The sequence below is a fragment of the Mercenaria mercenaria genome, chromosome 12, assembly GCF_021730395.1.
Source record: "Mercenaria mercenaria strain notata chromosome 12, MADL_Memer_1, whole genome shotgun sequence".
Classification (NCBI taxonomy): domain Eukaryota; kingdom Metazoa; phylum Mollusca; class Bivalvia; order Venerida; family Veneridae; genus Mercenaria; species Mercenaria mercenaria.
Genome location: NC_069372.1, coordinates 68,479,819 through 68,506,821, shown reverse-complemented (window position 1 = coordinate 68,506,821; position 27,003 = coordinate 68,479,819). Strand labels below are relative to the sequence as shown.

The 27,003-nt window shown below is 36.0% G+C and overlaps 1 protein-coding gene across 1 annotated transcript in view; it reads right to left on the bottom strand.

The window, feature by feature from the left end:
- The window catches only part of LOC123533792 (E3 ubiquitin-protein ligase CHFR-like), a 62,623-nt gene that overhangs the window by 20,692 nt on the left and 14,928 nt on the right, over nt 1–27,003 (bottom strand). The window contains exons 4-13 of the mRNA XM_053520287.1: nt 20,741–20,804; nt 20,354–20,449; nt 19,735–20,065; nt 19,429–19,504; nt 16,747–16,825; nt 16,480–16,544; nt 15,121–15,287; nt 9,720–9,808; nt 7,681–7,887; nt 6,835–6,993 (exon numbers count right to left, since the gene is read on the bottom strand). Of these exons, the coding sequence (XP_053376262.1) occupies nt 6,835–6,993; nt 7,681–7,887; nt 9,720–9,808; nt 15,121–15,287; nt 16,480–16,544; nt 16,747–16,825; nt 19,429–19,504; nt 19,735–20,065; nt 20,354–20,449; nt 20,741–20,804 (1,333 nt within the window). The remainder of the gene's footprint in view (nt 1–6,834; nt 6,994–7,680; nt 7,888–9,719; nt 9,809–15,120; nt 15,288–16,479; nt 16,545–16,746; nt 16,826–19,428; nt 19,505–19,734; nt 20,066–20,353; nt 20,450–20,740; nt 20,805–27,003) is intronic.

Below are 27,003 nucleotides of genomic sequence, written 5' to 3'. Positions count from 1 at the left end.
TTTGTTTCATGGTTAGATTTGCTATTTCTGAAGGGGGCCATATATAACAAAGTTATATATATGGCCATATATTACCTTAGTAAGTGATTGACCTGTAGGGCATACTCCAGGTGACAGAACTTGGAATGTAAGAGCTGGTGGTGGGGAGGGATGGTGGTTAGCGAGTTAGGCAGCTGCAGCAGAAAGACTGAATGCATTGCTAGAGTACTGCTCGTTATAAATGTAAACCAGTGAGTCATACAAGGTATCAGACAGAGTGTTTCATACACAGTTAACCCCTAAAGGGTATATAGCATAACTATTGTTAAACTCTTTAAAACTTGATTAAATCCAATAATATTTAATCACCACTTTAAAGAGTCTAACAAAAAACAGACACAGTTGGTTGATTACAAGTATATAATTATATGAGATACACAACTACATTATACAAATATTACATACATCTTAAACATTATATCTTTGGAGAAAGGGGGCAGCCCCACTCGGTCCATCACTGCAAGCTGGCCGGCCGGCTAAGGCCATCACGACTGCAGGCTATGACGCTTGCGGATCATAGTAGGCAGATCCTGACCAGTGTAAAGGTACAGGCGATACTGCCGCAGTTCCTGGAACCAGTCTAGGGTTCGGACAGAGAACTGGAGTTCCCGGTGAACCAGACTTTGGTTAACAGCCCGGGAACAAGAAGCCATGGTGAATGGCTCAGAGATGGGTCGGCCACTGTTCGAGCGAACAGGACTATAACATCTCTGGTAGTTCATGATTTATTTTCCATGAACTGAATGACAGATGATGATGATGTTCATCGAAACAGTTCAACAAAGTTGAACTGCAGGCCAGTCGTGATGCAAGGCATACAAGGCTGAAAGGTTGAATGGCAAGTATGAAAATAGTTTGGGACGATAGACGGCTGCATATATGGAAATAGCGTATCAGAACCACATGGGACTCATAAACCCGCAGACATGGCATATTCTGACGTTTGTTTCATAGTTAGATTTGCTATTTCTGAAGGGGGCCATATATAACAAAGTTATATATATGGCCAAACGAGGTGAGTGAATAAGCAATGAACCGAAACGAGTGCCCCCGAAAGTGTTAAATAGCAATCTTTTGCAAACTTGTTGCTGATATAGAAACTCTCCTGCTGCTCTTAACATCATAACATCAGCTTTGATAGTATATCCCATTTAAAATATAACACCTTTTTGAAAGTTCACAGATATTTATAACATAAAACAACAGAATAATGTCAATAATCTGCAGTTGTGAGAGCAATTACATCCTGCAGTGAGATAAAACATTTACATGGCAGTTATAATAACAACAAAACCAAGAGGCATTGACATATCCTATCAAGTTTAGATTAGACCAGAGTATCACCATCAATCAGTGCTAATTGCTTGTTTACTCTGCATGTCCCGAACTGAACTCAGTAATTGGTGATTAATGACAGACATAAAAATGCTCCACAGGGTGAACAAGCCATAATTAAAGTGGCTCTGTGTCTAAATGTTCTTAAAATGAAAAGACGATTTTTTTTGATTTTTTTTTTTTAAATGCTTTAAAGTACACCAAATGATGTCAATAGTGATTATAGTCATATTATTGAATAAAAGGAACCATTTTTAGTTTCACATCACTCAATGGGTTCTTTAGCACAGGGGTGCTTTAATTGCAACAGATAGCATATCAGTGACAGGCCCCTCTAAGCTACAGGCCAATTAGCTTTCAACAGGAATGAATGTTATCATAACAAGGAGAAAATACAGAAAAACAAATCCCATGTGGGACATTAATTGTGGCTAGACAATAAAGATCAGCAGCACTGATTAAATTGAGTATGGAGTATGAAATTAGGCAAACTAATGGGCCTGGAAAGAGATATAGCTAGAAGATACTGTTAATTACATTCAATGATGAAGGTAGATATTAAAAATTTAAAATACATTTGCAGCAAAATAAGTAGATCATGATTCATGAACTGCTTTCAATAGCGGAAAACACTTTGTGTTATTATACCTATTATATAGTTTAATCAGTTCAATATTCCCAATGAATGACACTACAGTGATACCGGAACAAAACACTTGTAATTGAGCTCCAATATTTATAATAAATAGCAAGCTTGTCCATAATCAAAAATTGCAGTAAGACAACAAAGCATTGGGAAGCATGAGCTTCCTGCGGTGTATGATAAATTAACAGACATAATAGAGTACTGATGATTGTTGTTTTTGTTTTGTTTTTTGTGTGTTAACCAAGAACGAAAGTGCAAAGGACACTCCTGGTTCCAGTCTTATATCTACAAAGCAGTAGACTAAACACATATACAATGTACGTCTATTAGATTGCAGTTACAGCTCCATTGTGAAATAATGAATTGAACCTAACACTGACTTTAGAAAGCATTACAAACACTCATGCTTTCTTCCTAACACTGACATAGCAGAAGACTAAGAACACTCGTACTTCTGCTTGATTGCAATTACAGCTCCATTGTGAAAGAATGAATTGCAGCTGACGTCGTTACACTATTGTGCTTTCTGAATAATATTTACGTAGTAGCAGACATTTAAAAATAAACACATATACATCTCTTAAATTGCAGTTATAGCTCCATTGAGAAAATATGAATTGAACCTAACACTGACTTTAGAAAGCATTACAAACACTCATGCTTTCTACCTATTAATGACAAAGCAGAAGACTGAAACGCACAGGTACATCTACTAGATTGCAATGATAGCTATTTCCTATGGGCTTGCACAATTGCTAAACCACCCTTAGATGATTTGATAATTAAAGGCCACACATAGCTTTTTGTGCTTCCTGTATAAGAGCACCATCAGTTCTGATGTATTTTGTATAACAATCGGATGACCATCTTCCTAAGGTTCTGATCAGATGATCAGGGACTTGAAATCGCGCTGCTGTTGTGGCAGCACCAATTCGAAAGCTGTGGCCAGAATAGAGTTTGGTATCCTTTCCAAGCAGTAGTAGTTTGTGAATGCTCTGAATGAAGAATTCCCTCGTTAGTGTTGTTCCCTTGGAATTAATGAATAGCGGATCAGTCGCACATGCTCTGCGTTGTCTTCTCAAGTTAAGATATCTGTCCATATGTGTCACAGGACAGGTTGAAGAATTTGTAGCTGTGATTGTTAGTTTGACTCCTGATCTAAATATGTCTGCTTTGGAATTTGGCAGAAATAATACATAAGAACTGTTTTTGTTTGAGAACTGGATATTTTGCAGAGTTAATGGTGCACTGCTTCTCTTTGACCTTTGAGCATGCAACTCTCCACATCTCAGAAATCCAAAGAATGCCATCGTACATGCAGCTGCTAACATTAAACTGTCATAAAGGCCAAGATACCTACAATTTAGTAGGCTCACAAATTCTGTCAAGATCTAATGTGTTACTGGTAACCGTTCCTGTTATTTATATGATATGTTGTTATCCGCGTCGTTTTTCAGCATCGTATACTATACACTTTGAAAATCAGAGAAGAATTTTCAACAGATATCAGTTTACTCCAGTATTTCAAAATAATAATTTTTCGGAATACGTACAACGGTACTTGGCCGAATTCTCCATATAGGGCAGAGGTAGTAGTTGATTTCTTTACGCCTAGCATACGTCTTAGAAATTTTAGGTGTATCAATTCTATATCAGTTGCATGATGTGACCCCCAAATTTCTGAGCAAAAATTTTAAGATGGACCCTACTAACGTATCAAATAAATGAATTCGTTTAGATATTGGAAGTTCAATTTGTTGAAATATTGAGAACAAATTATGTAATGAAAATGAGGCATGCTGAGCAATCAGTTTTTGGGTTCGAGCCCAGTTTCCATTTTTTGAACAGATTAACGCCTAAGTATTTAAATGAATTAACGTTCTCTAACTTAGTTCCGTATATGTAAAAATCAGCTGTTGTGGGACGACCTAGTTCGAAAATCATAGCTTTAGTTTTTTCTACATTAATTTTCAAACCCCAAACGTTGCAGTAATTTTCAACATCCTTAAGCATTGACTGCAAAGATTCCGTGACAATGCAAATAAGACCGTATCGCCGGCATAAAGTATTAAGAATAATTTCAAGTCATCAATACATATAAGATCATCAATATTTGTATTAATATTTTGTATTATATCATTCACGAAAAACATGAAAAGTTATGGCGAGCTCGGGTCTCCCTGTTTTAAACCGACATCTGAGTTGAAGAAGTTAGAAGTATCCGACTTAAATCGCACACACGACTTAACTGTAGAATACATCGCGCGTAATGCTTGTACAAACTTTTCACTGACATTTTCATTTAATAATTTTTGCCATAGATGCTGTCTGTTGACTTTATCAAAATATTGTTGATAGTCAAGAAATATACAATAAACCTTTTGTTTTACACTAAGTGCTCTGGCTATAATTGCTTGGAGAATAAATATGCAGTCAGTAATGGATTTTCCTTTTTGAAAACCGAACTGATTCTTTGACAGTTTGTCATATTCCTTGCTCCATTTATTTAGCCTGTTTAACAGAATTTGGCATATATCTTTGCTAATATATTTATCAAGGTGATACCTCGGTAATGTCTTGCCATGTTAACGTCGCCCTTTTTAAATATTGGTGTAATTATACCTTGTCCCCATAAGACTGGGTACTCCCTACTCTCAAAAATCCTGTTATAAAGGCATTTTAAAAATGGTGACAGTAGATCAAATACTGATTTAAATATTTCGGCTGATAGATTATCTATTCCTGGGCTCTTATTATTGTTTTGTGAAAAAAAAACCCGCCTCTCTGATTTCGACCTCAGAAATTTCTGCATCTAGCTCTTGATTATTTAAATTTGAATTTTCGTTAATTGGCTCATCATTCGCCGAGGAGGTACCCCCAAACATTTCCTTAAAATGGGTAAACAGATCTTCAGTTGTAAGTGATTAGAAACTGGAAGATATAATAACACACCCAGGGCTCAAAGAATCTGTAAATCTTGTAATATGAACCAAACTGAATCAGAGTTCCATTTCCTATTAGTTTGTCAGAAATATAGAGATTTAAGAAAGAAGTTCTTCAAACCATATTTTTGTCATTGGCCTACCTTGTCAAAATTTGATTTACTGTTAAGTTCTACCTCTAAAACGGTTCTTAATAACCTCTCACAATATATTTACTTTGCAAACAAATCTAGAATAGCCATTTAAATAAATATTTAGACCATTTTTGTCATGTGTTCGTTTCACCTCACTTTTTCACTGTTGCAGATGTTAATTACTTTACCTTCCAGAAAATGTATTTTTGCAACTGTTAACTAAATAACTATCTCACTGTTCAGAAAATGTATATTTCATATTTTCTCTCTTTGAATAGTATTTGTATTGCTATAAACATTGTATAATGTTTAATGCGAATAAAATCTTTGGTACTGGTATTGGTTTAATGTTCACTTGTGACTTTTTACACCTCTAAGAATAACTTGTAGCTGGTGGAGTTCTGACCCGTTTGAGAGGGGTGATTGAACTTTATTCTTCAAATAGTGATAACGAGGTCCTGACATTGCTAATTGTGGGATATTTTAAACCTCTCTCAGTACAAAAAGCCACAAAATAAATCAAAGTTTGTTCATCAATTGCTGGAGGTATACTGGTATTTGTAAGCCACAGAGAGTTTTGTTCCATGAAAAAATATAAACAATTTAAATGCACAGTTATACAAATTTTTTGTACCAACTTCATGAGCTGCATTCCACAGTTTTGCTACAGTATTCTCTAACCAAGGTGTAGCTTGCATAGGGGTGGCACTTTGGTGGTATATTTGTCAGCATCTGGTGCTAGTCTTCGGAACCGTTGCATCTGAATCTGAGTTGTCCTTTCTCTTGGCAAGTTCAGCCAAAGTAGCCTGCATTTTCAACATTTCTTCCTGTAGTTGTGATAAGTTTCCCCGGTATGTCTGCCATAGCATTTACAACTCCTTGTGCATTTGTATCATGTTTTGAATTGACCACATTGTCACTGTTCCTGTTCTGGATTTGCTGGTACAGTTTCAGCAATGTTTTGTGAGGTGTATTGTTGGGTAAAACAATACCTTCTGCTTTCAACTTTTCTTTTAGCATTGCTAAGGTCCAGTTGGCAGGATTTGTCATATTAAGTCTATTTAGAGGGGATCTGCTTCTTTGTCTCTGTGTGTCTTCAGAGGCACGAGACACAGCCCGGGAGCGCACTCTACTGTCTATCCCAGACCTTTCCTGGGCTCTTCCCCTCCTACGTGGCATTATTTTATTTTATTATATTTATTATTTTTATTTAATTTTTTTTTTTTTTTTTTTTTATCACTTCTGTAGTCTTGTTTGTACTAATCCTGTACAATATCCAACAATAATTTCACAGCACAGCTGAATCAAGCCTAGATACAGTATATGACTCAATAATTCTTTAAAACTTCCAATAAGTCACTGTTAATTCATATAGTCCAAGACACAGAATATTACAAAGTAGTTAATAATTTTACTCAAATTATTATATTAGCGAGTTAGGCAGCTGCAGCAGAAAGACTGAATGCATTGCTAGAGTACTGCTTGTTATAAATGTAAACCAGTGAGTCATACAAAGGTATCAGACAGAGTGTTTCATACACAGTTAACCCCTAAAGGGTATATAGCATAACTATTGTTAAACTCTTTAAAACTTGATTAAATCCAATAATATTTAATCACCACTTGAGATGTGTTTGTGATTTTTAAAGACAAAAGTAGTAAATTGTATCACAAATCTAATATATCAGATTGTAAATTTATTTTCAACATATTTCTAAAACACCAAAAAACAACTTACAGGCTGCTGGCCGAACATTATCAGCTGGCTGGTTTAAAACATGCCTGAAATCTGGAAAGGGTTGCAGGCAACACTGGCACAAAACATGGTTCTGGTTAGGAGCACATACATGATTTGGAGGTGTTGGCATCACTTTTGGATCTTCCTTGAAAGGCTTCACTGTTTAATATACCAGTAATCATGGTCAGTTTTTGGACACTTAATAAGCAACAATAAGCAAAATTGTGCAATGTAAAATATTGTAACATATATACATACAATGTATAAAGAGAAAAGTGACCACACCCTCTGGCGGCCATGCCTTCTAACAAATTAAACTAATTTCATCAATCTTGGTAGAAGGTCACCCAAGGACCTTTTCTATAAAATTATTTCATAACAGGACCTGCAGTCCTTTGAAGGCTTTACTATTTTTAGCAGTGGCACAGGCAACCAAACAGAATCGTTTGAACAACCTTGAAAAAGGACCTCCTATATGCTTGAACAGTTTCAAACAACTTCTTTCGCAGGTGATGTTATCTGAAGAAAATGATGAAAGACGTAAAGACGGTGGGCAGCTGAAGAGTGATCACAACAGCTCATCTTGAGCATGCTTTGTACTGGTGAGCTAAAAAACAACATGGAATAGAATCAATAGTTCACCTTTCATGCACGCTCACATGCCCACAAAACCATTCTAGATCAAATTGTATGATACTTATTTAAGCTTAATTTCATACTGGTCTTAAAATCAGGAATTTACAATTTTCAGGGTTGGACACTTTCTGGTATAAAGACTGTATTCTCAATTTCTGAGAGACAGACTGGTCTCATTCAGTTTGGTAATCTTGAAAACAGTACAGTTACCTCCATCATCTGATGTTGATGGTTTTGAGGCTGCAGATTCTCCTGTTCCTGCAGTCTCTCCAGAAGTTGACGGTTCCCCTCCTGTTCCTGGTTCCGCATCTTTGCCTGAAGTTCCTGGATCATCAGCTTTTGCAGGGGAACCAGCTGCTGCATCTGTGTTGGCCTGATTCACAGTTCCAGTAATTATGTTCTTTACATTATTTAAAGCTGTAAAATATAAATAGAAGATTCATCCAGTGATTCAGGAGCATAAGTTGTTTAAAGATATTTTAGTTCAGGTGGCCCAATAAGAGGCCAAGTACAAACACATAAACAAATATAAGGTCAATGCCAGGATGCTACAGACCAAGTTTGTAGTAATTCTTACCAATAGATTTAGAGAAGACTTTTAAGTATAAATGTTGATGCAGGATGATGGACCATTCATCTATACTAATAGTTCACCCTAAACAAAGTTCAGGTGAGCTAAAAAGCTCAGCTTGTCATCTATTCATCTCATTTACATTACAATGTGTAAAAATGCTTGCAAACAGTTATAGCTCAAATTTATCTTCTTGTGAAGCTACGATTTAATTGTTCATTTATTTTTTCTATCCCTTTTTTACTTCATTTTTAATGTGTAATCCTTACTCAAAATCTGGGGTCTCATAACTGAAAAAAATATCTAGCACCCTAAAACAATGCTAACTTCTTTTCTAATTGTTTTGATATTGTTTCTGTTCTAGTGAGTGGTTTGGGTCACTGAGTGGTTTGAGTTCAACCATTAACCGCTGAAATGCTCCTAATTAGACATTTTATCTATGCTGGGTTTATCAAAGGTACAGTTTCTTTCACAACAGCAGTGATCTGGCAATGGTTGCCCAGAACTTGGTCTTTGCTGATATTATTTCTGGTCCTTTATCATGGAAAGTGACCTCTAGCACTTAAGTCAGACTGGCTTAAAACTTTAATGTCAAATAAAGCAATATTTAAATCATACCCGAGGGTTTAAAATATGTATTAGGACAGCAGGAGAGATAATGTCAAATAAAGCAATATTTAAATCATACCTGAGGGTTTAAAATATGTATTCGGACAGCAGGAGAGATAATGTCAAATAAAGCAATATTTAAATCATACCTGAGGGTTTAAGGTATTGGACCCGTCATAGAGTATCTCCTTTTTGAAGAGTATTCAATTCCTACCATAAACCTACTTTGACTGCAATTTTCAGGGGGGTGTAGGTTCAAGTCCCACTGGGACCAAATTTTTCTCTCTCCATTTTTTCCTTTTTTTCTAGTAAGTTTATCCTTCTTTCAAGACTTATTATGGATGTTTTGTACAAAAGTGGAAAATTTTCATTTTATAAGCGATTTTTTGCTGTTCAATGTGAATTTACCTCTGAATCAGGAGCGGTAGAGTTAGACATCTTTAAAAATACTGAGTTACATGCGGTAGAAGTTCTCTATTTTGCCTTCATTCTTTAGATTACATATTGTGGAAGAAATGCAGGTAGGTTTTACTTCTGCCCCAAGGTTATTTTTGAATGAAGTGAGCAAAATTCAAAACTGAACCACAGGATTCGACCTTAATTTTTCAATGTTGGAGTTAGAATTCTGTCTCATTAAATCTGTTTACTTGAGGCACCCTAGAAAAAATGATATTTACAGTTTATTTTGTGTTTTATAATTGTTTAACCATAGTTTTATGTTTCTTTTATCAAAATTAATGCTGTAATGAATTCTCTGCAAACGTTTTAGATAGTGGCCATCACACTGAAATTGTCTCTACTTGAGCTTGAGGAAATACCATAAATTATACAAAATTTTCAAAAAACGGCACAGTAAAAGTTTTTTAAAATTTGCAACACAGTGCAAAACATGGTTAACTTTAAGAATGTACCAAGCAAATGCTATTTTGTAAACATTACTATTAGGGGTCCACTACCTTAAAATATGTATTAGGACAGCAGGAGAGGTAATGTCAAATAAAGCAATATTCTAATCATACCTGAAGGTAAATACATATTAGGACAGCAGGAGAGATTGATACAATCATACCTGTTTTTATCCCTCCTATCACACCACCAGTGTTACCATCTGCTGGATCTTTATATTCAGGGCACTGACGACACACTGTCTTAAATGCTCTGCAATTCATACACAATTTTTCAGCTGTTATTTTTGGGTAAACTTAATAGTTGTTCTAATATTAAGAAATGCCCTATACCTGTGAAATCATAACTGTTTGTACAGGACTTATATTTGTGGCTTTCATGGTTCCCTCATTTCAACAGAACCACTAAAACTCATTTTATCTTTAAAGTTTAAAATCCATAGGCTTATGTCTTAAACAAAATAGCCCATGCTTATGAAAACTTTTGTATCTGAGTTCAAAAATTACACCATAGAGCAAGAGTACTGCATTTGGTGCTAAGGCACTAATAGCTTTTTAGTTAAGTTTTAAATCACATTCACACAATGATAATTCATAAGAAAAATTTATAGCTTTTGATGGCATAAGAAGATGTCCATTGTCCTTCCAGGTATAATTTCAGGCAAGGGCAGGCTAGCCCCCCACCGAGTTGAATCATCAATATAACTTTCGTAAGCAAGCTGGATGGCATCCTTACATGGAAGACTTCTACTACAAGCTAGCAACCAGTAGCAAAACAGAGCTGATTTGTATTATTCAATATTCTGTTAGAAAATCATCTGACATATATAAACAAGAGGGTCATGATGACCCTGGATCGCTCATCTGAGTAATAAGAGCTACATGTTTCAAATGTCAAACTGATGATAAAATATTAAGAAAGTCAGTAGGTCATATTCATGGTCAATGAAATTCAGTTTTACGATTGGTGTGCAAAACTGTGTACGTCATCAAAATTTCAAGGCTATATCTTAAAAAACAGGAAAGTACAGGGGTCACCCTGGGGATTTTTTTCTCTGAGCCACTGCTTTTTCCGAAGATAAAATTATGAGGCTAACAACGGCGAAGCGCATAGCGTTTACGTTCTTGTAGGACTACATTATATGTACCAAAGTACTCATACCACTCAAGAAATTAATGTAGTTATTACATATTTCTTAGTAACCCTTTAAAAAGCTATTTAGAAAATTAATTTTTGTTAACTTCTAAAATTATCATTTCTATAAACATCTGCCATTTAATAAAAAAAATTCAGAACATGACATTTAAAATAAAGATGTCAAAAAAGAAGAAATTTTGTTTAAGCAGTGTCTTATTTTGCACACTGCCTATGAGTGGGTGGGGTTTGATGCCTTCGCATGTTTTATTCTCAAAAAACATTAAAATATGAGCTCCTATTGCAACAGTTTTCATATTTTTCTTAAATGTAGACTCTTTATTGGGTTTTTATTTAAGACTGCACTACAAAATCTCGTCAGAAATGACAGAAATTTCCGAAAATGAAGGTCGCTAAAACGGGTGACAAATATGGGAAACTTAAGTTAGAATTAAATTTTTCATAAAATACCTATGTTTTATTGCTTTTCTGTCATCATATCTATTCAATACTTACAATTTCTGCTTATCTAAAGCATTTTTATTTGTTTTTGCCCAAACTAACCCTCGGCAACTAACATATGATTAAAGAAAATTTGCTACAGATTGTCTAACGGCCGATTGCTCATAAAAAGGTATCAAGCACACAAAATGATGATTATAATTATCCTGTTTGTTAATCAATAATCTAATTATCGCCAGTTAACTGCCTGGTCAAATAAAAATTTTGCAAATTGGCTTTCTCCCTTTAAATAACAGATGTTGTTTGTCTTCACACCTTTTGGTTCCTAAAACTGGCAATAATCGTAGTTTTGCCAACAGATGTAGCTTCGGGCCATTTTCACCACTTAGAAAATTTCGGAGCCACATTTATTTTTTTGTCGCAAATGGCTCAAGTGGCGATCGACAGCATGACCCCTGAAAGTAGATCAGTAGGTCAAGGTCACAGTCAAGTGACATCATATTACTTAGGGTCATCAGGTAATTATAATTAAACTGTCTTGGAAATAGGATCAGATGATTTTTTAAGCATTTTTTCCTATATAACTCACATAATAGCTAAGTGACCCCAGGGCGGGGCCTCTTTTAACCCCAGGGGCATAATTTGAAAAATTTTGGTAGATGACTACTAGACAATGCATCATACCAAATATCAAAAGCCTAGGTCATATGGTTTTAGACAAGAAGATTTTTAAAGTTTTTTCCTATATAAGTCTATATGAAACTTTGGACCCCCAGGGCAGGGCCTCTTTCACCCCAGGGGTACAATTTGAACAACTTTGGTTGAGGACCATAAGACAATGCTACAAACCAAATATCAAGGTCTAAGTGTTGTGGTTTCAGAGAAGAAGATTTTTAAACTTTTTTTCCTATATAAGTCTATGTAAAACTTGGGACCCCCGGGGCAGGGCCATATTTGACCCTAAGGGAATAATTTGAACAATCTTGGTAGAGGACCACTAGATGATGCTACACACCAGATATCAAAGCCCTAAGCCCTGAGGTTTTGGACAAGAAGATTTTTAAAGTTTTTCCCCTTGGTTGCCATGCAACCAGAGTTCTGCATGGAATTCAATTCCCTGAACAATTTTGAAAGGGGGCCACCCAAGGATCATTCCTGTGAAGTTTGGTGTAATTCTGCCCAGTGGTTTTCAAGAAGAAGATTTTTTTTCAGAAAATGTTGACGGACAAACGACGCACGACGCACATCGCGCGACAGACATTGAGCGGTCACAAAAGCTCACAATGAACCTTTGGCTCAGGTGAGCTAAAAACAAGATAGTCATTGACCATAAAATGCTCACCTGTGTACAAGGTACAGAGTTAGGTTTCTTGTATGTTAGCCTATATTATATACATGTCACACATTTTTTGAACCTAGGGCAATAATATGAACAATTACGGAAGACAGTTCAACTTTGATATCGCAGGCCAAATATCATTGCTCTAGCTATTACTGATTTAGAGAAGAAGATTTTCAAGGTCGTTTCATATATAAGCCTTTTAGTAAGTACATGTCACACACAGGGGTGTTGCCATTTTTGACCTTCGAGCAGTAATTTGGACAGTAATGGTAGGGAGTCAAACCCTTATATCATATGCCAAATATTATAGCTCTAGAGAAAAACATTTTTTTTAAATTCTGATACCTGAAAACATATTTTCAACTGAAAAGACCCATATGTTCAATAAACCGGAACTATATGAACAATTTTGAAAGAGGGCTACCCAGAGATCGTTTGTGTAAAGTTTCATCAAAATCCATTCAGTGGTTTTGGAGGTGATGTTCTTTTAAAGAAATTGTTGATAAAAAGTGACCACGCCCTCTGGCAGCCAAGTTTTTTGCCGAATTAGAAAAATTTGAACATAGTATTTTGTAAAAGGTCACATAAGGACAATCTATTTGAAATTATTTTAAAATCGGGCTAACAGTTTTATACAAGAACATTTTCTAAGTTTCTACAATATACATATAGGGAAAAGTGACGGCAGCCATGTTTTTTGACGAATCAAAATTATATGAACAATCTTGGTAGTGGGTCACACAAGGACCATTTGTGTAAAATTATTTCAAAATCAGGCCAGCAGTTTCACACAAGATGATTTCTGAAGTTTCGACAATATACATTCAGGGAAAAGTGACCTTGCCCTCTGGCAGATGTGTTTTTAGGTGAATCAAAATAATTTGAACAATCTTGGTAGAGGGTCACACAAAGACAGTTTTTGTAAAATTATGGACAACTTGACAGACAAACACACGATGGATACAGCGTGATCACAGTAGCTCACCATGAGCACTCTGTGCTTAGGTGAGCTACAACGACTTGTGGAAAATTATCCCCTTTTCTATATATCTGAATAATTTGAATGAAGCAACTGAATGAATGAGATTATATCACTTGTCAAACACCTCAAACAAGAGCCATGTCAGACATGGCTAATCCCCCCACCGGGCAGCTGTATTTGCAAATGGAATGTTAATTTTGTGGTTGTTTAGTAATCATTGTAAGTCTTTTGTTTTTTAAAGTCCACAAAAAAACTCCTTACTAGGTAGAGATACCTTATATATAATAAAATTAATAAAATACACCTAAAACTGGAGAGTAGCATCTATGCTGTACCACAGAAAAGTGGTCTTGTTTTTTCCCTAGGGTCAATTATAAAAATGTTACAATATAAGTTATTTATAGTAACAACTAAGGGAAGTTAATCTTTAAAAAAAAAAAAAAAAAAAAAAAAAAAAAATTGCAAGTCCACACAAAAATCTTTATCAGGAAGAGACTGGTCAAAATACACCTCAAAATTGGATTTAGCATGTTTGTTGTACTACAGAAAAGTGGTCTCGATTTTTCCCTACGACTAGTAATGAAAAAGTTACAATAAAAGCTATTTAAAGTAACAACAAAGGGAAGTAATTCTAAAGAAAGGAACTGCGCATGACACTTCGTCTCATGATGGTGTATAATTGTGCCAAGTTACATCAAAATCCCTCTATGCATGAAGAAGAAATGCTTCGGACAAAGTCATTCTTGTATCTGACCTTTGGCCTCTAAGTGTGACCTTGACCTTAGGCCTAGTGACCTGGATCTTGCGCATGACACTCCGTCTCGTGGTGGTGAACATTTGTGCCAAGTTATATCAAAATCCCTCAAAGCATGAAGAAGAAATGCTCCCGACAAGGTTTTTATTCTTGTATCCTTTGACCTCTAAGTGTGACCTTGACCTTAGACCTAGGGACCTGGTTCCTGCTTATGACACTCCGCCTCGTGGTGGTAAACATTTGTGCCAAGACATATCAAAATCCCTCCATGCATGAAGAAGATATGCTCCGGACAAATTTTTTTAAGAAAATATGATAAAGGGGAATAACTCAAAAAATAGGCAAGGTAGAGTTATTGTTCTTGCACACTGCACTTCCTCCCAATGTGTTCTATCAGTGTATGAAGTTTGAAGAAAATCCCTCCAGTACTTTTGGGGTTATGCTCCGGACAAAATGTTTTAAGAAAATATGATAAAGGGGAATAACTCAAAAAATAGGCAAGGTAGAGTTATTGTTCTTGCACACTGCACTTCCTCCCAATGTGTTCTATCAGTGTATGAAGTTTGAAGAAAATCCCTCCAGTACTTTTGGAGTTATGCTCCGGACAAATTTTTTTAAGAAAATAAGATAAAGGGGAATAACTCAAAAAATAGGCAAGGTAGAGTTATTGTTCTTGCACACTGCACTTCCTCCCAATGTGTTCTATCAGTGTATGAAGTTTGAAGAAAATCCCTCAAGTACTTTTGGAGTTATGGTCCGGACAAAGATCGTTGCGGACGCACGGACGGACGGACGGACAGACGGACAGACGGACGCACGGACGGAGAGCATTTCTAATATCCCCTTCACCTTTGGTGGGGGGATAAATAAGAATTTGCACTAATAATTACCTGGTAACTCCAAATATAGGGGTACCAAATCCAAACAGTGCTGGGGCAGGGGCTGGGGCAGGGGCAAATACTGGTGGTGCAGGAGTGTAGTCATCATCATTATTATCATCATCATCAGTATCACTATAATCACTGCTCTCATCTTTTAACTGCTCTTTTGGATACAACTGCAAATATACTTTGTATTATGTAACTGCAGTAAAACTTGAATAATACAGAGGATGTATACTTTTCTGTAGAAAAGCAATATATTATATCTCACTAAGACCTAAAAAATAATTCTTTGTTTCAATTTTTTTTTTAATAAAGGAGACTTTTCAAAAATTGTTTTTGTGTCAAAAATGAATATAAATAAGGGTGTTATGCATTAAGAGCATCAGTAAGTCGATTTCTAACATCACTGACCATGTTTAAAGCAGTTAAAAAGTTGAAAAAAAATATTCTTCAAGGCAATAAAAACATTTTGGGTAGGGCCAAAAATTTCGGGTAGGTCGGGATACTGGAAATAAAGAATTTTTTTTACGCCTAAGGAATGAAACAATTTTATAAAGTCCGGGAGTACAGGGGCAAACGAAAATGTGAAAATTGTGTCAATGCTATCCCATATTTACAAAAAATCCTTTTATTTGATGCTAACTTTAAAGTAGTAGTTTGGCAGACTTCTTTTTATTCACAGTGTGAGGGATATAGATTATATTTCACTGATAAATACAGAATATTTGTTGCTTTAATTTTTGTGTCCAATGTGGTATGTATTCCATATCCACCCAGAACAAACAAATTTTCTTTTTTACATCGAAATAAGCAGTGTTAGACAAGTTTTAACCTAAAGCACAAAACTGACACTCATAAACAAAACTGATGTCAGATCTCTTGTGGCCTTACAAAGATGCACACAACATATAGTTTCCTTTTCATTTTATTGTTTGCAGAATAATATGAAATTCTTGTTAAGGATGTACGCTACAATTCTGGGAGAAATTTTTCCCAATTATAGTTTTTTTTTCAAACTTTGGATATTGAAGGACAGTCACCTAAGAAACAAAAATATGCAATAAAAATCATAGGTCACAGGTATTGAAAAAAAGTTATCTGCCCTTGAAAATTTCATTTTCCCCAAAAATGCCATCTTCCAAACAAACAAGTAATTTTCTCATTTATTTTATGTTCAGAAGTTGAAATCCATGAATTCATATCCCCATGAAATTGCTGTTTGGTCCAAAACCATGAAATTTCATGCCCAGATAATTAAATGATTTTACAGTATTAGTATCACTCTTTAAGATCGGTCACCATAATGGGAACCAATGGCAATTTTAAACCCACTTATAGGCCAAATATCATATCATAAACACTCACCATATCATTTGTTACTTTGTTTTTCTTATTGAGCTCTTCTATATCTTCTGCTGGTCTCTTCTTACCTGTGGAAACACATGAAAAAATTCTACAAACCTAATGAGGCTTTGAACCCACATGGTTGAGTGGCAAGTGATTTATACTCAGTGACTTTAACCACACAACCATGGAGCCATGTACTACAATATCAATATATGAAATTAACAGGTAACCTGACTCTAGGGAGATTGAAGTGCACATTTGTAAAGGAGTGTAATGTATACATACGTGGATGCTCTTTTAGATAAGCTTCAATAAGATTATTGACTATATGGTTTTTGTTGATCCTTTCCACTTTTTTCCTACACTGGAATAATAAAAAGAAACATTAATCTTTAAATATTCACACATAAAGAACAAAGATACACCAATGAAACCTTTAAAAAGCTGATACACTAATAAGTTCCTGAAGTTTTTCACGAAATGTAATTTAGTCACCTCAAGTAGTGGATAATTTTTCAATAACAAACAGATGTTTAGTCCAAATAAGTTTTATTTGTTGACATAAAATTTGTAGTTTTGGTCAAAACGGCAATTTCAAAGGGTGAAACAGTTGGGATTTATAAATGTTAGAAAAAAAAGGAATTCTCTTTATTAGGCGGCATAACCCATAGACAAACACAACCATGAATCCATGAAAATAGTCTCCAAAACAATAATAATGACTTTACAGTACCATTTTCTTCAAAACAGAACATTATTATAGCAAGCCACTAAGATGCTTTCGTAGAAAAGCACATGTCTCCCTAAAGGCATAGTGGTATAGGCAAGAAGTCAATAGCAGACATGAGCGAAAGTCGAAGAGAAACTGATGGTTTGCTGCAATAGGGATCATCTACTTGGCATGTCAAAACATCCCACTAAGTTTCAACATTCTGGGCCTAGTGGCTCTCAAGTTATGAACTGGAAATGGTTTTCCATGTTCAGGCCCCTGTGACCTTGACCTTGATTGAGTGAACCCAAAATCAGTAGGGGTCATCTACTCTGCATGTGCAATCATCCTTTTAAGTTTCAACATTCTGGGTCAAGCGGTTCCCAAGGTACTGATTGGAAAGTGTTTTCTTTGTTCAGGCCCCTGTGACCTTGACCGTAGCTCATGTGACACCAAAAATGATAAGGTCATCTACTTTTTAAGTCCTATCACCCTATTAAGTTTGAAGGTTCTAGCTCAAATGGTCCTCAAGCTACTGATTGGAAACCGTTTTACATGTTCTGGTCCCTGTGTCCTTGACCTTTGATCAAGTGATCCAAAAAGCTTTAGGGGTCATTTACTCTACATGTTTAACCATCCTAGTATGAAGTTTCAACATTCTGGGTCAAGTGGTTCTGAAGTTACTGATCAGAAACGGGTTTTCATGTTCAGGCCCCTGTGACCTTGATCTTGGGTCTAGTAACAACAAAAATAATAGGGGTCATATTCTCTGTAAAGCCCTATCACCCTATAAAGGGAAGAGATAATAATGACTTTATTTTAAGAGGCTACACATTTGGATTATCCAATCTTCCAGGTGGGCCTCAAATGAAACAAGGAGCTGTGTTCAATAAACACTTGATGCCCCCGGTGGCATCCTTGTCCATACAAAGCAACCTAAGTCCAAAATGAGGTCAAGGTCAAACTGAGGTCAGGTGATGTTTGAAGATGAGGAATGGTCACAGGTTACATCTGTATTAGTATCAATTCATTCTTGTAAGCAGTGTTAATGCTAGACAAAACGGTCCCATTTGGTTAACCAAGAGATGGCCCATATAAAGCAACCTAAGTCCAAAATGAGGTCAAGGTCAAACTGAGGTCAGGTGATGTTTGAAGATGAGGAATGGTCACAGGTTACATCTGTATTAGTACCAATTCATTCTTGTAAGTGGTATTGATGCTAGACGAAACAGTCCCATTTGGTTAACCAAGAGATGGCCCATATAAAACAACCTAAGTCCAAAATTAGGTCAAGGTCAAGGTCAAACTGAGGTCAGGTGATGTCTGAAGATGAGGAATGGTCACAGGTTACATCTGCATTAGTATCAAGTCATTCTAGTAAGGGGTATTGATGCTAGACGAAATGGTCTCATTTGGTTAACCTCGTACGGATGGACGAACGGACAGGACGATCACTATATGCCTCCCGCATCAGTAGATGCCGGGGGCATAAAAAGAAAGCAAAGAACATGAAATGCAACAAGAGGGTCATGATGACCTTGGATCGCTCACCTGAATAATATGAGCCACATGTTTCAAATGGCTAACTGACACTAAAATATTAAGAACAATTCTGATAAAAGACCATAAGATGATCTTACATGCTAAATATCCAAATTCTACGCCTTGCGGTTTTGGACAAGAAGATTTTTAAAGTTTTACCTTTCGGTTGCCATGGCAACCAGAGTTCTCCATGGAATTCAATTCCTTTAATAATTTTGAAAGGGAAGCACCCAAGGATCATTCCTGTGAAGTTTGAAATTCTGCCCAGTGGTTTTCAAGAAGAAGACTTTTAAGAAGATGTTGACGGAGGCACAACACACAATGGACGACGGACATATAGAGGTCACAAAAGCTCACCATGAGCCTTTGGCTCAGAGCTAAAAAAAATTTGCTTCAAAATATGTAAAGACCAGTTGTCTGCATATGGAATAGTGTAATGTGAAATCATTATATTCATGCTGGATTTATCTTTACAGATTTCATGAATGCATTAATCTTTGAAATTAAAATCCAACAAATGCATAAAATTTCTATTCATTTTATCTTAAACAGTTAAAATTCACAAATTTATATCACCATGGATAAGTTGTTGTGGGCAAATCATGAAATTCTATGGCCATGAAATGGAATGATTTTACTGTAGATGTCTCCTGAAGAAAGACTCCATAAACTATCTGTTACAGAAACTACAAATCACACTGCAATCCTGTACTTACTGAGGGACATTCCTGTGACCTTGACATCCAGTCAGAGTAACATCCTGCACAGAACGAGTGTAAGCATGGTTGTAGACTGCAAAGAAAAATACACCTTTAATGCCCAGTTTGAGAGAAGTGGAAGAGTGTAAGCTGTTGATTTTATTCAGTGTTTTCAGGAACATATTTTAATACATACATGTATCTTCAATGGAAGTTTTAGGATGAATTTGTGAAGTGAAAAATGACCCATTTTTAGATATTAAAGAGTTATGAAGTTGAAAAAGCTATGCGATATATTTCAGACAGTCTCCAAAATTAAAATACCTTATACAGTCATGCATTATCTCCTGACAAATCATACACTGCAGATTTTCTTCAATGTCATCTCTTTCCTGCACACAAGGTTTGGATGCCGCAGATGAACTTCCACCTTTTGTTTGTTCAGAACATTTATTTTCTTCTTTCACACTTTCCTTTCCTTCAGTAACAGCATCTTTGGGTTCAGTGGATTTATTTTTTTCAGTTTCAGTTTCTTTCAACTTCTTATCAGAATCTTCAGTTTTAGCTCTTTTTGCATCTTTTGGATCATTATCTTCATCATCTGATTTACGTTTCTTTGAGAGTCTTTCAGGACTGATATAGTTACAGTCTGTGTCTGAAAAAAAAGAGACATTTATAGAAAATACATGTAGAATATTTACTGCGATATTGAGCAGAAACAGAATCTGTACTAACTGTCACTGTGGCCTTGGCCGTAAACCCACTGACCTCAAAATCAATAGAGCTCATCCACTCCTCACAGGAGTGAAATGGGTCAAAGCATTCTTAAGTTACTAATTGGAAACAAAGTTGCTAACAGACGACCAACTTGATCACATAGTATGTTCTGTCAGCCATACAAAAAACATGTATTTCACTGTAAATTGTCAGATACAAAACATACCTTCAAGTGTCGCATCAAGCAAGTCTTGAGGTGAATATTCTTGTGTACCTTCCTCTTTCCGTAGTTCCTCTGTATCTTGGAACATAAAACCTACATCTGAAATAACATGGGAGTATATTGCCTTCTTTCCCTTTCTACAGAATTTTCAGATTTGGAATAAGAGTAAGAACAAAATTTTTGGCTAGTTGGACAGTAAATGTGAATTTGATGCTGAACCATTCTTAGAAATCTCTAACATGAACATAAACACAGCAAAACTGAAGTAATATGATTTTAATTACAACAAAATCTCAGAGCTTATAATTGTCACTAAAACTTTCACTGGTCTGTTCAATTGATAAGTTTTAGATCACACCAATACAGAAAAGAAATGGAATTGTTACTTACTAAGTTCCTCATTATTTTTCTTATACACAATGTAAAACTCATCCCCATGCTGAAGTTCCTTTGACTGACAAATAGAAATACATCAGTACAAGAGGGTCATGATGACCCTGGATCGCTCACCTGAGTAATATGAGCCACAAGTTTCAAATGGCAAACTGATGCTAAAACATTAAGGAGGTTGGTCAGTAGGTCACAGTCATGGTAACTGATAGAAAGTTTTAAGATCAGTGTGCAAAACTGTACATGTCATCCAAATTTCAAGGCTGCATCTTAAACAAGAGATCACAGTGTGATCTTGGCGCCCACCACTGAGCCATTTTTGAATGTTCCAAATTTCAAGACTATAGATCAAGGTCAAAATCAAGGTGAAAGTTCATTTTGGTACACAAAACTGTGCATGTGGTCCATGCATGTGGTTCAAATTTGAAGCTGTAGCTAAAGAAATGTGAAAGTAGGATCAATTTCAAGGTCAAAGTTAATTTCTGTACACAAAACTATGCATGTGCTTCAAATTTGAAGGCTGTAGCTTGAGAAATGTTGGTAATAGATAAAAATCAAGGTCAAATTTCAATTCAGAGCACAAAACTATGCAAGTGATCCAAATTTGAAGCCTGTAGCTTGAAAAATGTGAAAGTAGGTCACTAGGTCAATCTAAAGGTCAAAGTTCATTTCGGTACATAAAACTATGCATGTGTTCTATATTTCATGGCTGTAGCATAAGAATTGTGAAAGTAGGTCACTAGGTCAAAATCAAAGTCAAATTTCAGTTTGGAACACAGAACTACACATGTGGTCCAAATTTGAAGCCTGTACTTTCAAAAATGTGAAAGTAGGTCACTAGGTCAATGTCAAGGTCAAAGTTTATTTCTGTACACAAGCCTGTGCAAGTGGTCCAAATGTGAAGGCTGTAGCTACAGAAATGTAAAAGTAGGTCACTAGGTCAATCTCAAGGTCAAAGTTCATTTCAGTACATAAAACTATGCACATGGTCCAAATTTGAAGGCTGTAGCTTGAGAAATGTGAAAGTAAGTCACTAGGTCAATGTCAAGGTCAAAGATTATTTCGGTACAAAAACCTATGCAAGTGGTCCAAATTTGAAGGCTGTAGCTACAGAAATGTGAAAGTATGTCACTAGGTCAAGATCAAGGTCAACTCATGTCAAGGTTCATATAGCCAATCAAAACTATACATAAGGTCCAAATTTGAATGTTGTAGGTTATGACAAGAAGATTTTTAAAGTTTTTCCCTATAAAAGTCTATATAATTAAACCATGTGACCCATGGGGCGGGGCCATATTTGACCCTAGGGAAATAATTTGGACAATCTTGGTAGATGACCGCTAGATGATGCTACATACCAAAGATCAAAGCCCTAGGCCCTGTGGTTTTGTATAAGAAGATTTTCAAATTTTTTCCCTATATAAATCTATGTAAATTATGAAAATAAACCAAGGGCCATAACTCACTCAAAAATTATTGAACCAGTCTGATTTTCAGGGGGACATAACTAGGGTACCAATACATCATTCTGACAAAGTTTGGTCAAAATCCCCCCAGTAGTTTCTGAGGAGATGCGATAACGAGAAATTGTTAACGGATGGAAGGACGACGGACCACAGACGCAGAGTGATTTGAATAGCCCACCATCTGATGATGGTGGGCTAAAAACAAGAAAGTAGGTCAGTAGGTCAAGGTCACAGTCAACTGATCCCTAATCGCTTGGGGTCATCAGGTAATTATAACTAAACAGTCTAGGAAATATGACCTGATAATTTTTGTAGTATTTTTTTCCTATATAACTCATAATTATAACAAGTGACCCCCAGGGCGAGGCCTCTTATCACCCCAGGGGCATAATTTGAACAAATTTGTTAGAGATCCACCAGGCAATGCTACATACCAAATATCAAAGGCCTACGCCTTGAACTTTCAGACAAGAATATCTTTAACTGTTTTCCCTATATAAGTCTATGTTAATCTTGGTACCCCCAGGGCAGGGCCTCTTTTCACCCTAGGGATATAATTTGAACAATTAAGGTTGAGAATCACAAGGAAAGGCAACATACTTAATATCAAAAGCCTATGCCTTGCAGTTTCAGGCAAGAAGATTTTTAAAGTTTTTTTCCTATATAAAACTTAAGACCCCCGAAGCTGGGCCTCTTTTCATCCAAGGCGCATAATTTTAATAATTTTGGTAGAGGACCACAAGGCAATTCTACATACAAAATATCAAAGGCCTAGGTCTTGTGGTTTTAGATTAGAAGATTTTTAAAGTTTTTTACTATATAAGTCTACGTAAACTTGTGACCCCCGGGGCAGGGCCCCTTCTCACCCCAGGGGCATAATTTGAACAATCTTGATAGAGAACCATAAGATGATGTCACTAGCCAAATATCAAGGCTCTATACCTTGCGGTTTTGCACAAGAAGATTTTTAAAAAAATTTCCTTTCAGTTGCCATGGCGACCAGAGTTCTGCATGGAATTAAATTGTTTGAATAAATTTGAAAGGGGACCATCCAAAGATCATTCCTATGAAGTTTGGTGTAATTCTGCCCAGTGGTTTTCAAGAAGAAGATTTTTTTAGAAAATGTTGACTGACACACAAAGCACAACACATGACAGACACTGAGTGGTCACAAAAGCTCAGCATGAGCCTTTTGCTCAGGTGAGCTAATAACAATATTACAAGAAATAATATACATGTATAACAGTTTGATTATTAAATAATTTGTTTGTTTTGTTTATCATTTAACACTAAAAGTGTCTATAAATGTACATTAAGTACTTATAAAGTTGCATTAAAGTGTCTTTAAAGTTACATTGAAGTGCCTATAAAGTTACACTTCCAAGTGGCCATAAAATTGCACTAAAGAAGGTTCTGTAGGTTCTGATCAAATGTTTTCGACCCTACTGAATTTGATTAAATGCCAGTTTTAAATAACTTCAGAATATACTTAAGAAATTCATCAAATAAAACAAAATAGGGTTAGGGGCTTTATTTTTTGCCAGACTGATTTGAACAATTTGGACCTTATGCAATTCTTCTTGTGGGAGTCTATGTGAAAGTCACAATTTTGATAACATTATAGGGAACAGAAATTGTTCTACAATGTAGATTTTCACAAAACTTTTCACAGTCTTAAATAAAAATATATGATCTATAATATGGTGAACTAAGATATATGGTCTGTGAACTTGTTTTTAAGATATTTGTCCTTCTTAAGAGATCCTTACATTTCAAGCTAACTTCATGTTTCCATATCATCTTTTAACTTTAGAATGATATTAACATTTCCATTTAAATAAATTTATTCACAGGTTGCCATTAATTCATAAAATGATTTTCATTTCTATATGCCAAGTCATGGCATTATTCTACGTTTTTAATAAATGATGTTATGCGTTACTTTCGGTTTATCAAACATGCAGAACTACCTTGAAGCTATGATCATAAAATATGCCAAATGGAAGGCTTCCTAACATGACAGAAGATAATCTTGGACCAGAAAATGAGACTAAGCGACAGTCCAACTACGGGACTAAAGATGTCGCTCAGTTCACAGCCGTGTATGTCTTCCTTTGATGTTACATTCTTCCACTGATTTTGAGAAGTATAAAAGCAATCTGAAAATCTTACAGTACTAAGCAACACAACACTTTAAATAAAGCACCACAATTAAATAATTCTAAGCCAACAAGCACACTGACAATGCTTTACTCCCATTATCAAAGTGAACAGGCCAGGTTAGGTCAAGAAGGAACTTTGTTATTAAGAGCTCCGAATTGAGATAGCTATTCCAGGCAAAATATACTGAGAAAATAATCAACAAGAGCTGGCGGAGGACAGCAACGCTCGACTATTCAATAGCCTTGTCAACTGAATGTATATAAATGTCAAAAAGGGGCATAATTTTGTAAAATTGCAAAACAGGGTTATGGAACCTGTAAAATGCATATCAACTCAAGACAACAGACAAGTGTATAAAGTATCAATCCATTCCCATTAGTGGGTTCTGAGATACCAGCTTACATACAAAAAATCTTAACTAACAAGAGGGCCATGATGGCCCTATATCGCTCACCTGAGTACCATTGCTTTAACCAAAAACAAAAGGAAAAAATTCTTGCAAGGTACAGGTATGTCAAAATACATCTAAAAATTGGAGGTACCATCCATGTTATACAATAGCAAAGTGGTCTCAGTTTTTCCCTACGGCAAATAATAAAAAAGTTACTAAATAAGCTATTTACAGTAACATAAAAGGGAAGTAATTACAAAAAAAATTATCGTAAGCGAACAAAAGAAGGATCTGCCAAATAAAAACAAGAGCACTGCAACGCAACGCAAATGCAGAGCAATATACACACAAAACAAAGTAATATGACCTTTGACCCCTAAGTGTGACATTGACCTTGAAGTGAGCCATCCGAAACATGCGTTCTGCATGTCATTTCTATGAGGCAAACATTTGTGTCAGGTTTCTTTGAAATCCTTCAAGGGGTTCAAGAGTTACAGAGCAGAAGGGAAATTGCTAACCAACAGACAGACAAACAGACAGACACTGAGGTGATAACATAATACGTCCCTTCGGGCTTATAAAAAGGAATCGAAATGTCATGCTGATACAAGTTGTGTGCAAGTCTGGTTAAAATCAAATCATAAATGCAGCTGCTATTGTGCAGACAAGATCAAAATAGCTAATTTTCAGGGGCCATAACACTGGAACTTATTATAGGATCTGGCTGGTTCAAAAAAGGAACCAAGATCTTATGGTGACACAAGTTTTGTGCAAGTTTGATTAAATTCAAATCATAAATGAAGCTGCTATTGTGCAGACAAGGTCAAAATAGCTAATTCCAGCCCTATCAGGGGCCATAACTCTGGAACCCATAAAGGAATCTGGCCAGTTCAAAAAAGGCTCAGAGATCTTGTGGTGATACAAGCTGTGTGTAAGTTTGGTTAAAATCAAATCATAAATGAAGCTGCTATTGTGCACACAAGGTCAAAATAGCTAATTCTGGCCCTTTCAGGGGCCATAACTCTGGAACCCATTCAAGGATCTGGCTGGTTCAAGAAAGGAATCGCGATCTTATGGTGATAAAAGTTTTGTGCAAGTTTGATTAAATTCAAATCATAAATAAAGCTGCTATTGTGCAGACAAGGTCAAAATAGCTAATTATGACCCTTTCAGGGGCTGTAACTCTGGAACCCATGAAGGAATCTGGCCAGTTCAAGAATGGAACCAAGATCTTATGGTGATACAAGTTGTGTGCAAGTCTGGTAAAAATCAAATCATAAATGAAGCTGCTATTGCGCAGACAAGGTCAAAATAGCTAATTTTGGGCCTTTCAGGGGCCATAACTCTAAAACCCATAATGGTATCTAGCCAGTTTAATAAAGAAACTAAGATCTTATGGTGATACAAGTTGTGTGCAAGTTTGGTAAAAATCAAATCATAAATGTAGCTGCTGTTGTGCAGATAAGGTCAAAATAGCTAATTTTGGCCCTTTCAGGGGCCATAACTCTGGAACCCATTATGGGATCTGGCCAGTTCAAGAAAGGAACCGAGATCTTATGGTGATACAAGTTGTGTGCAAGTTTGGTTAAAATCAAATATAAATGAAACCACTATCATGCAGACAAGAAATTGTTGACGGACGGACGCATGGAAGTTCCTACATATGGATACTTATGTGGCTACTCTTTTGTTCTCTCTATTGTTCTTTAAGCCACGTAAGAGAAAAATAGCCACATAAAAGCCTTATGGAATGAATGACACCAAAGAAAAAGTACAGTTACCTATTGTTCCTACAGCCACCTAAGTATGCAAATGTGAGCTCGGACGGACGGATGCATGGACGGACGGACGACGGACGAAGGGTGATCACAAAAGCTCACCTTGTCACTATGTGACAGGTGAGCTAAAAACTGCTAAGTCGAAAAAGGGGCATAGTTTTGTTAAAATGCAAATTAGAGTAATGGAACCTATGCACTGCATGTCAGATCATCACAGTGAACAAGTGTGTGATGTTTCATTCCATTCCCAATAGTGGGTACTGAGATACCAGCTTACGAAAAAGGGGAATAATTTGTAAAAAAGCAAAAGAGTTATGGAACCTGTGCATTGTAAGTCAATTTATCACAAAAGTTTCAATCCATTCCCATTAGTAGTTACTGAGATACCAGCTTACTTACAAAAACTTAACCAGATTGAGACTGACGCCGACGCATGGGTGAGTCCAATAGCTCTACCTATTCTTT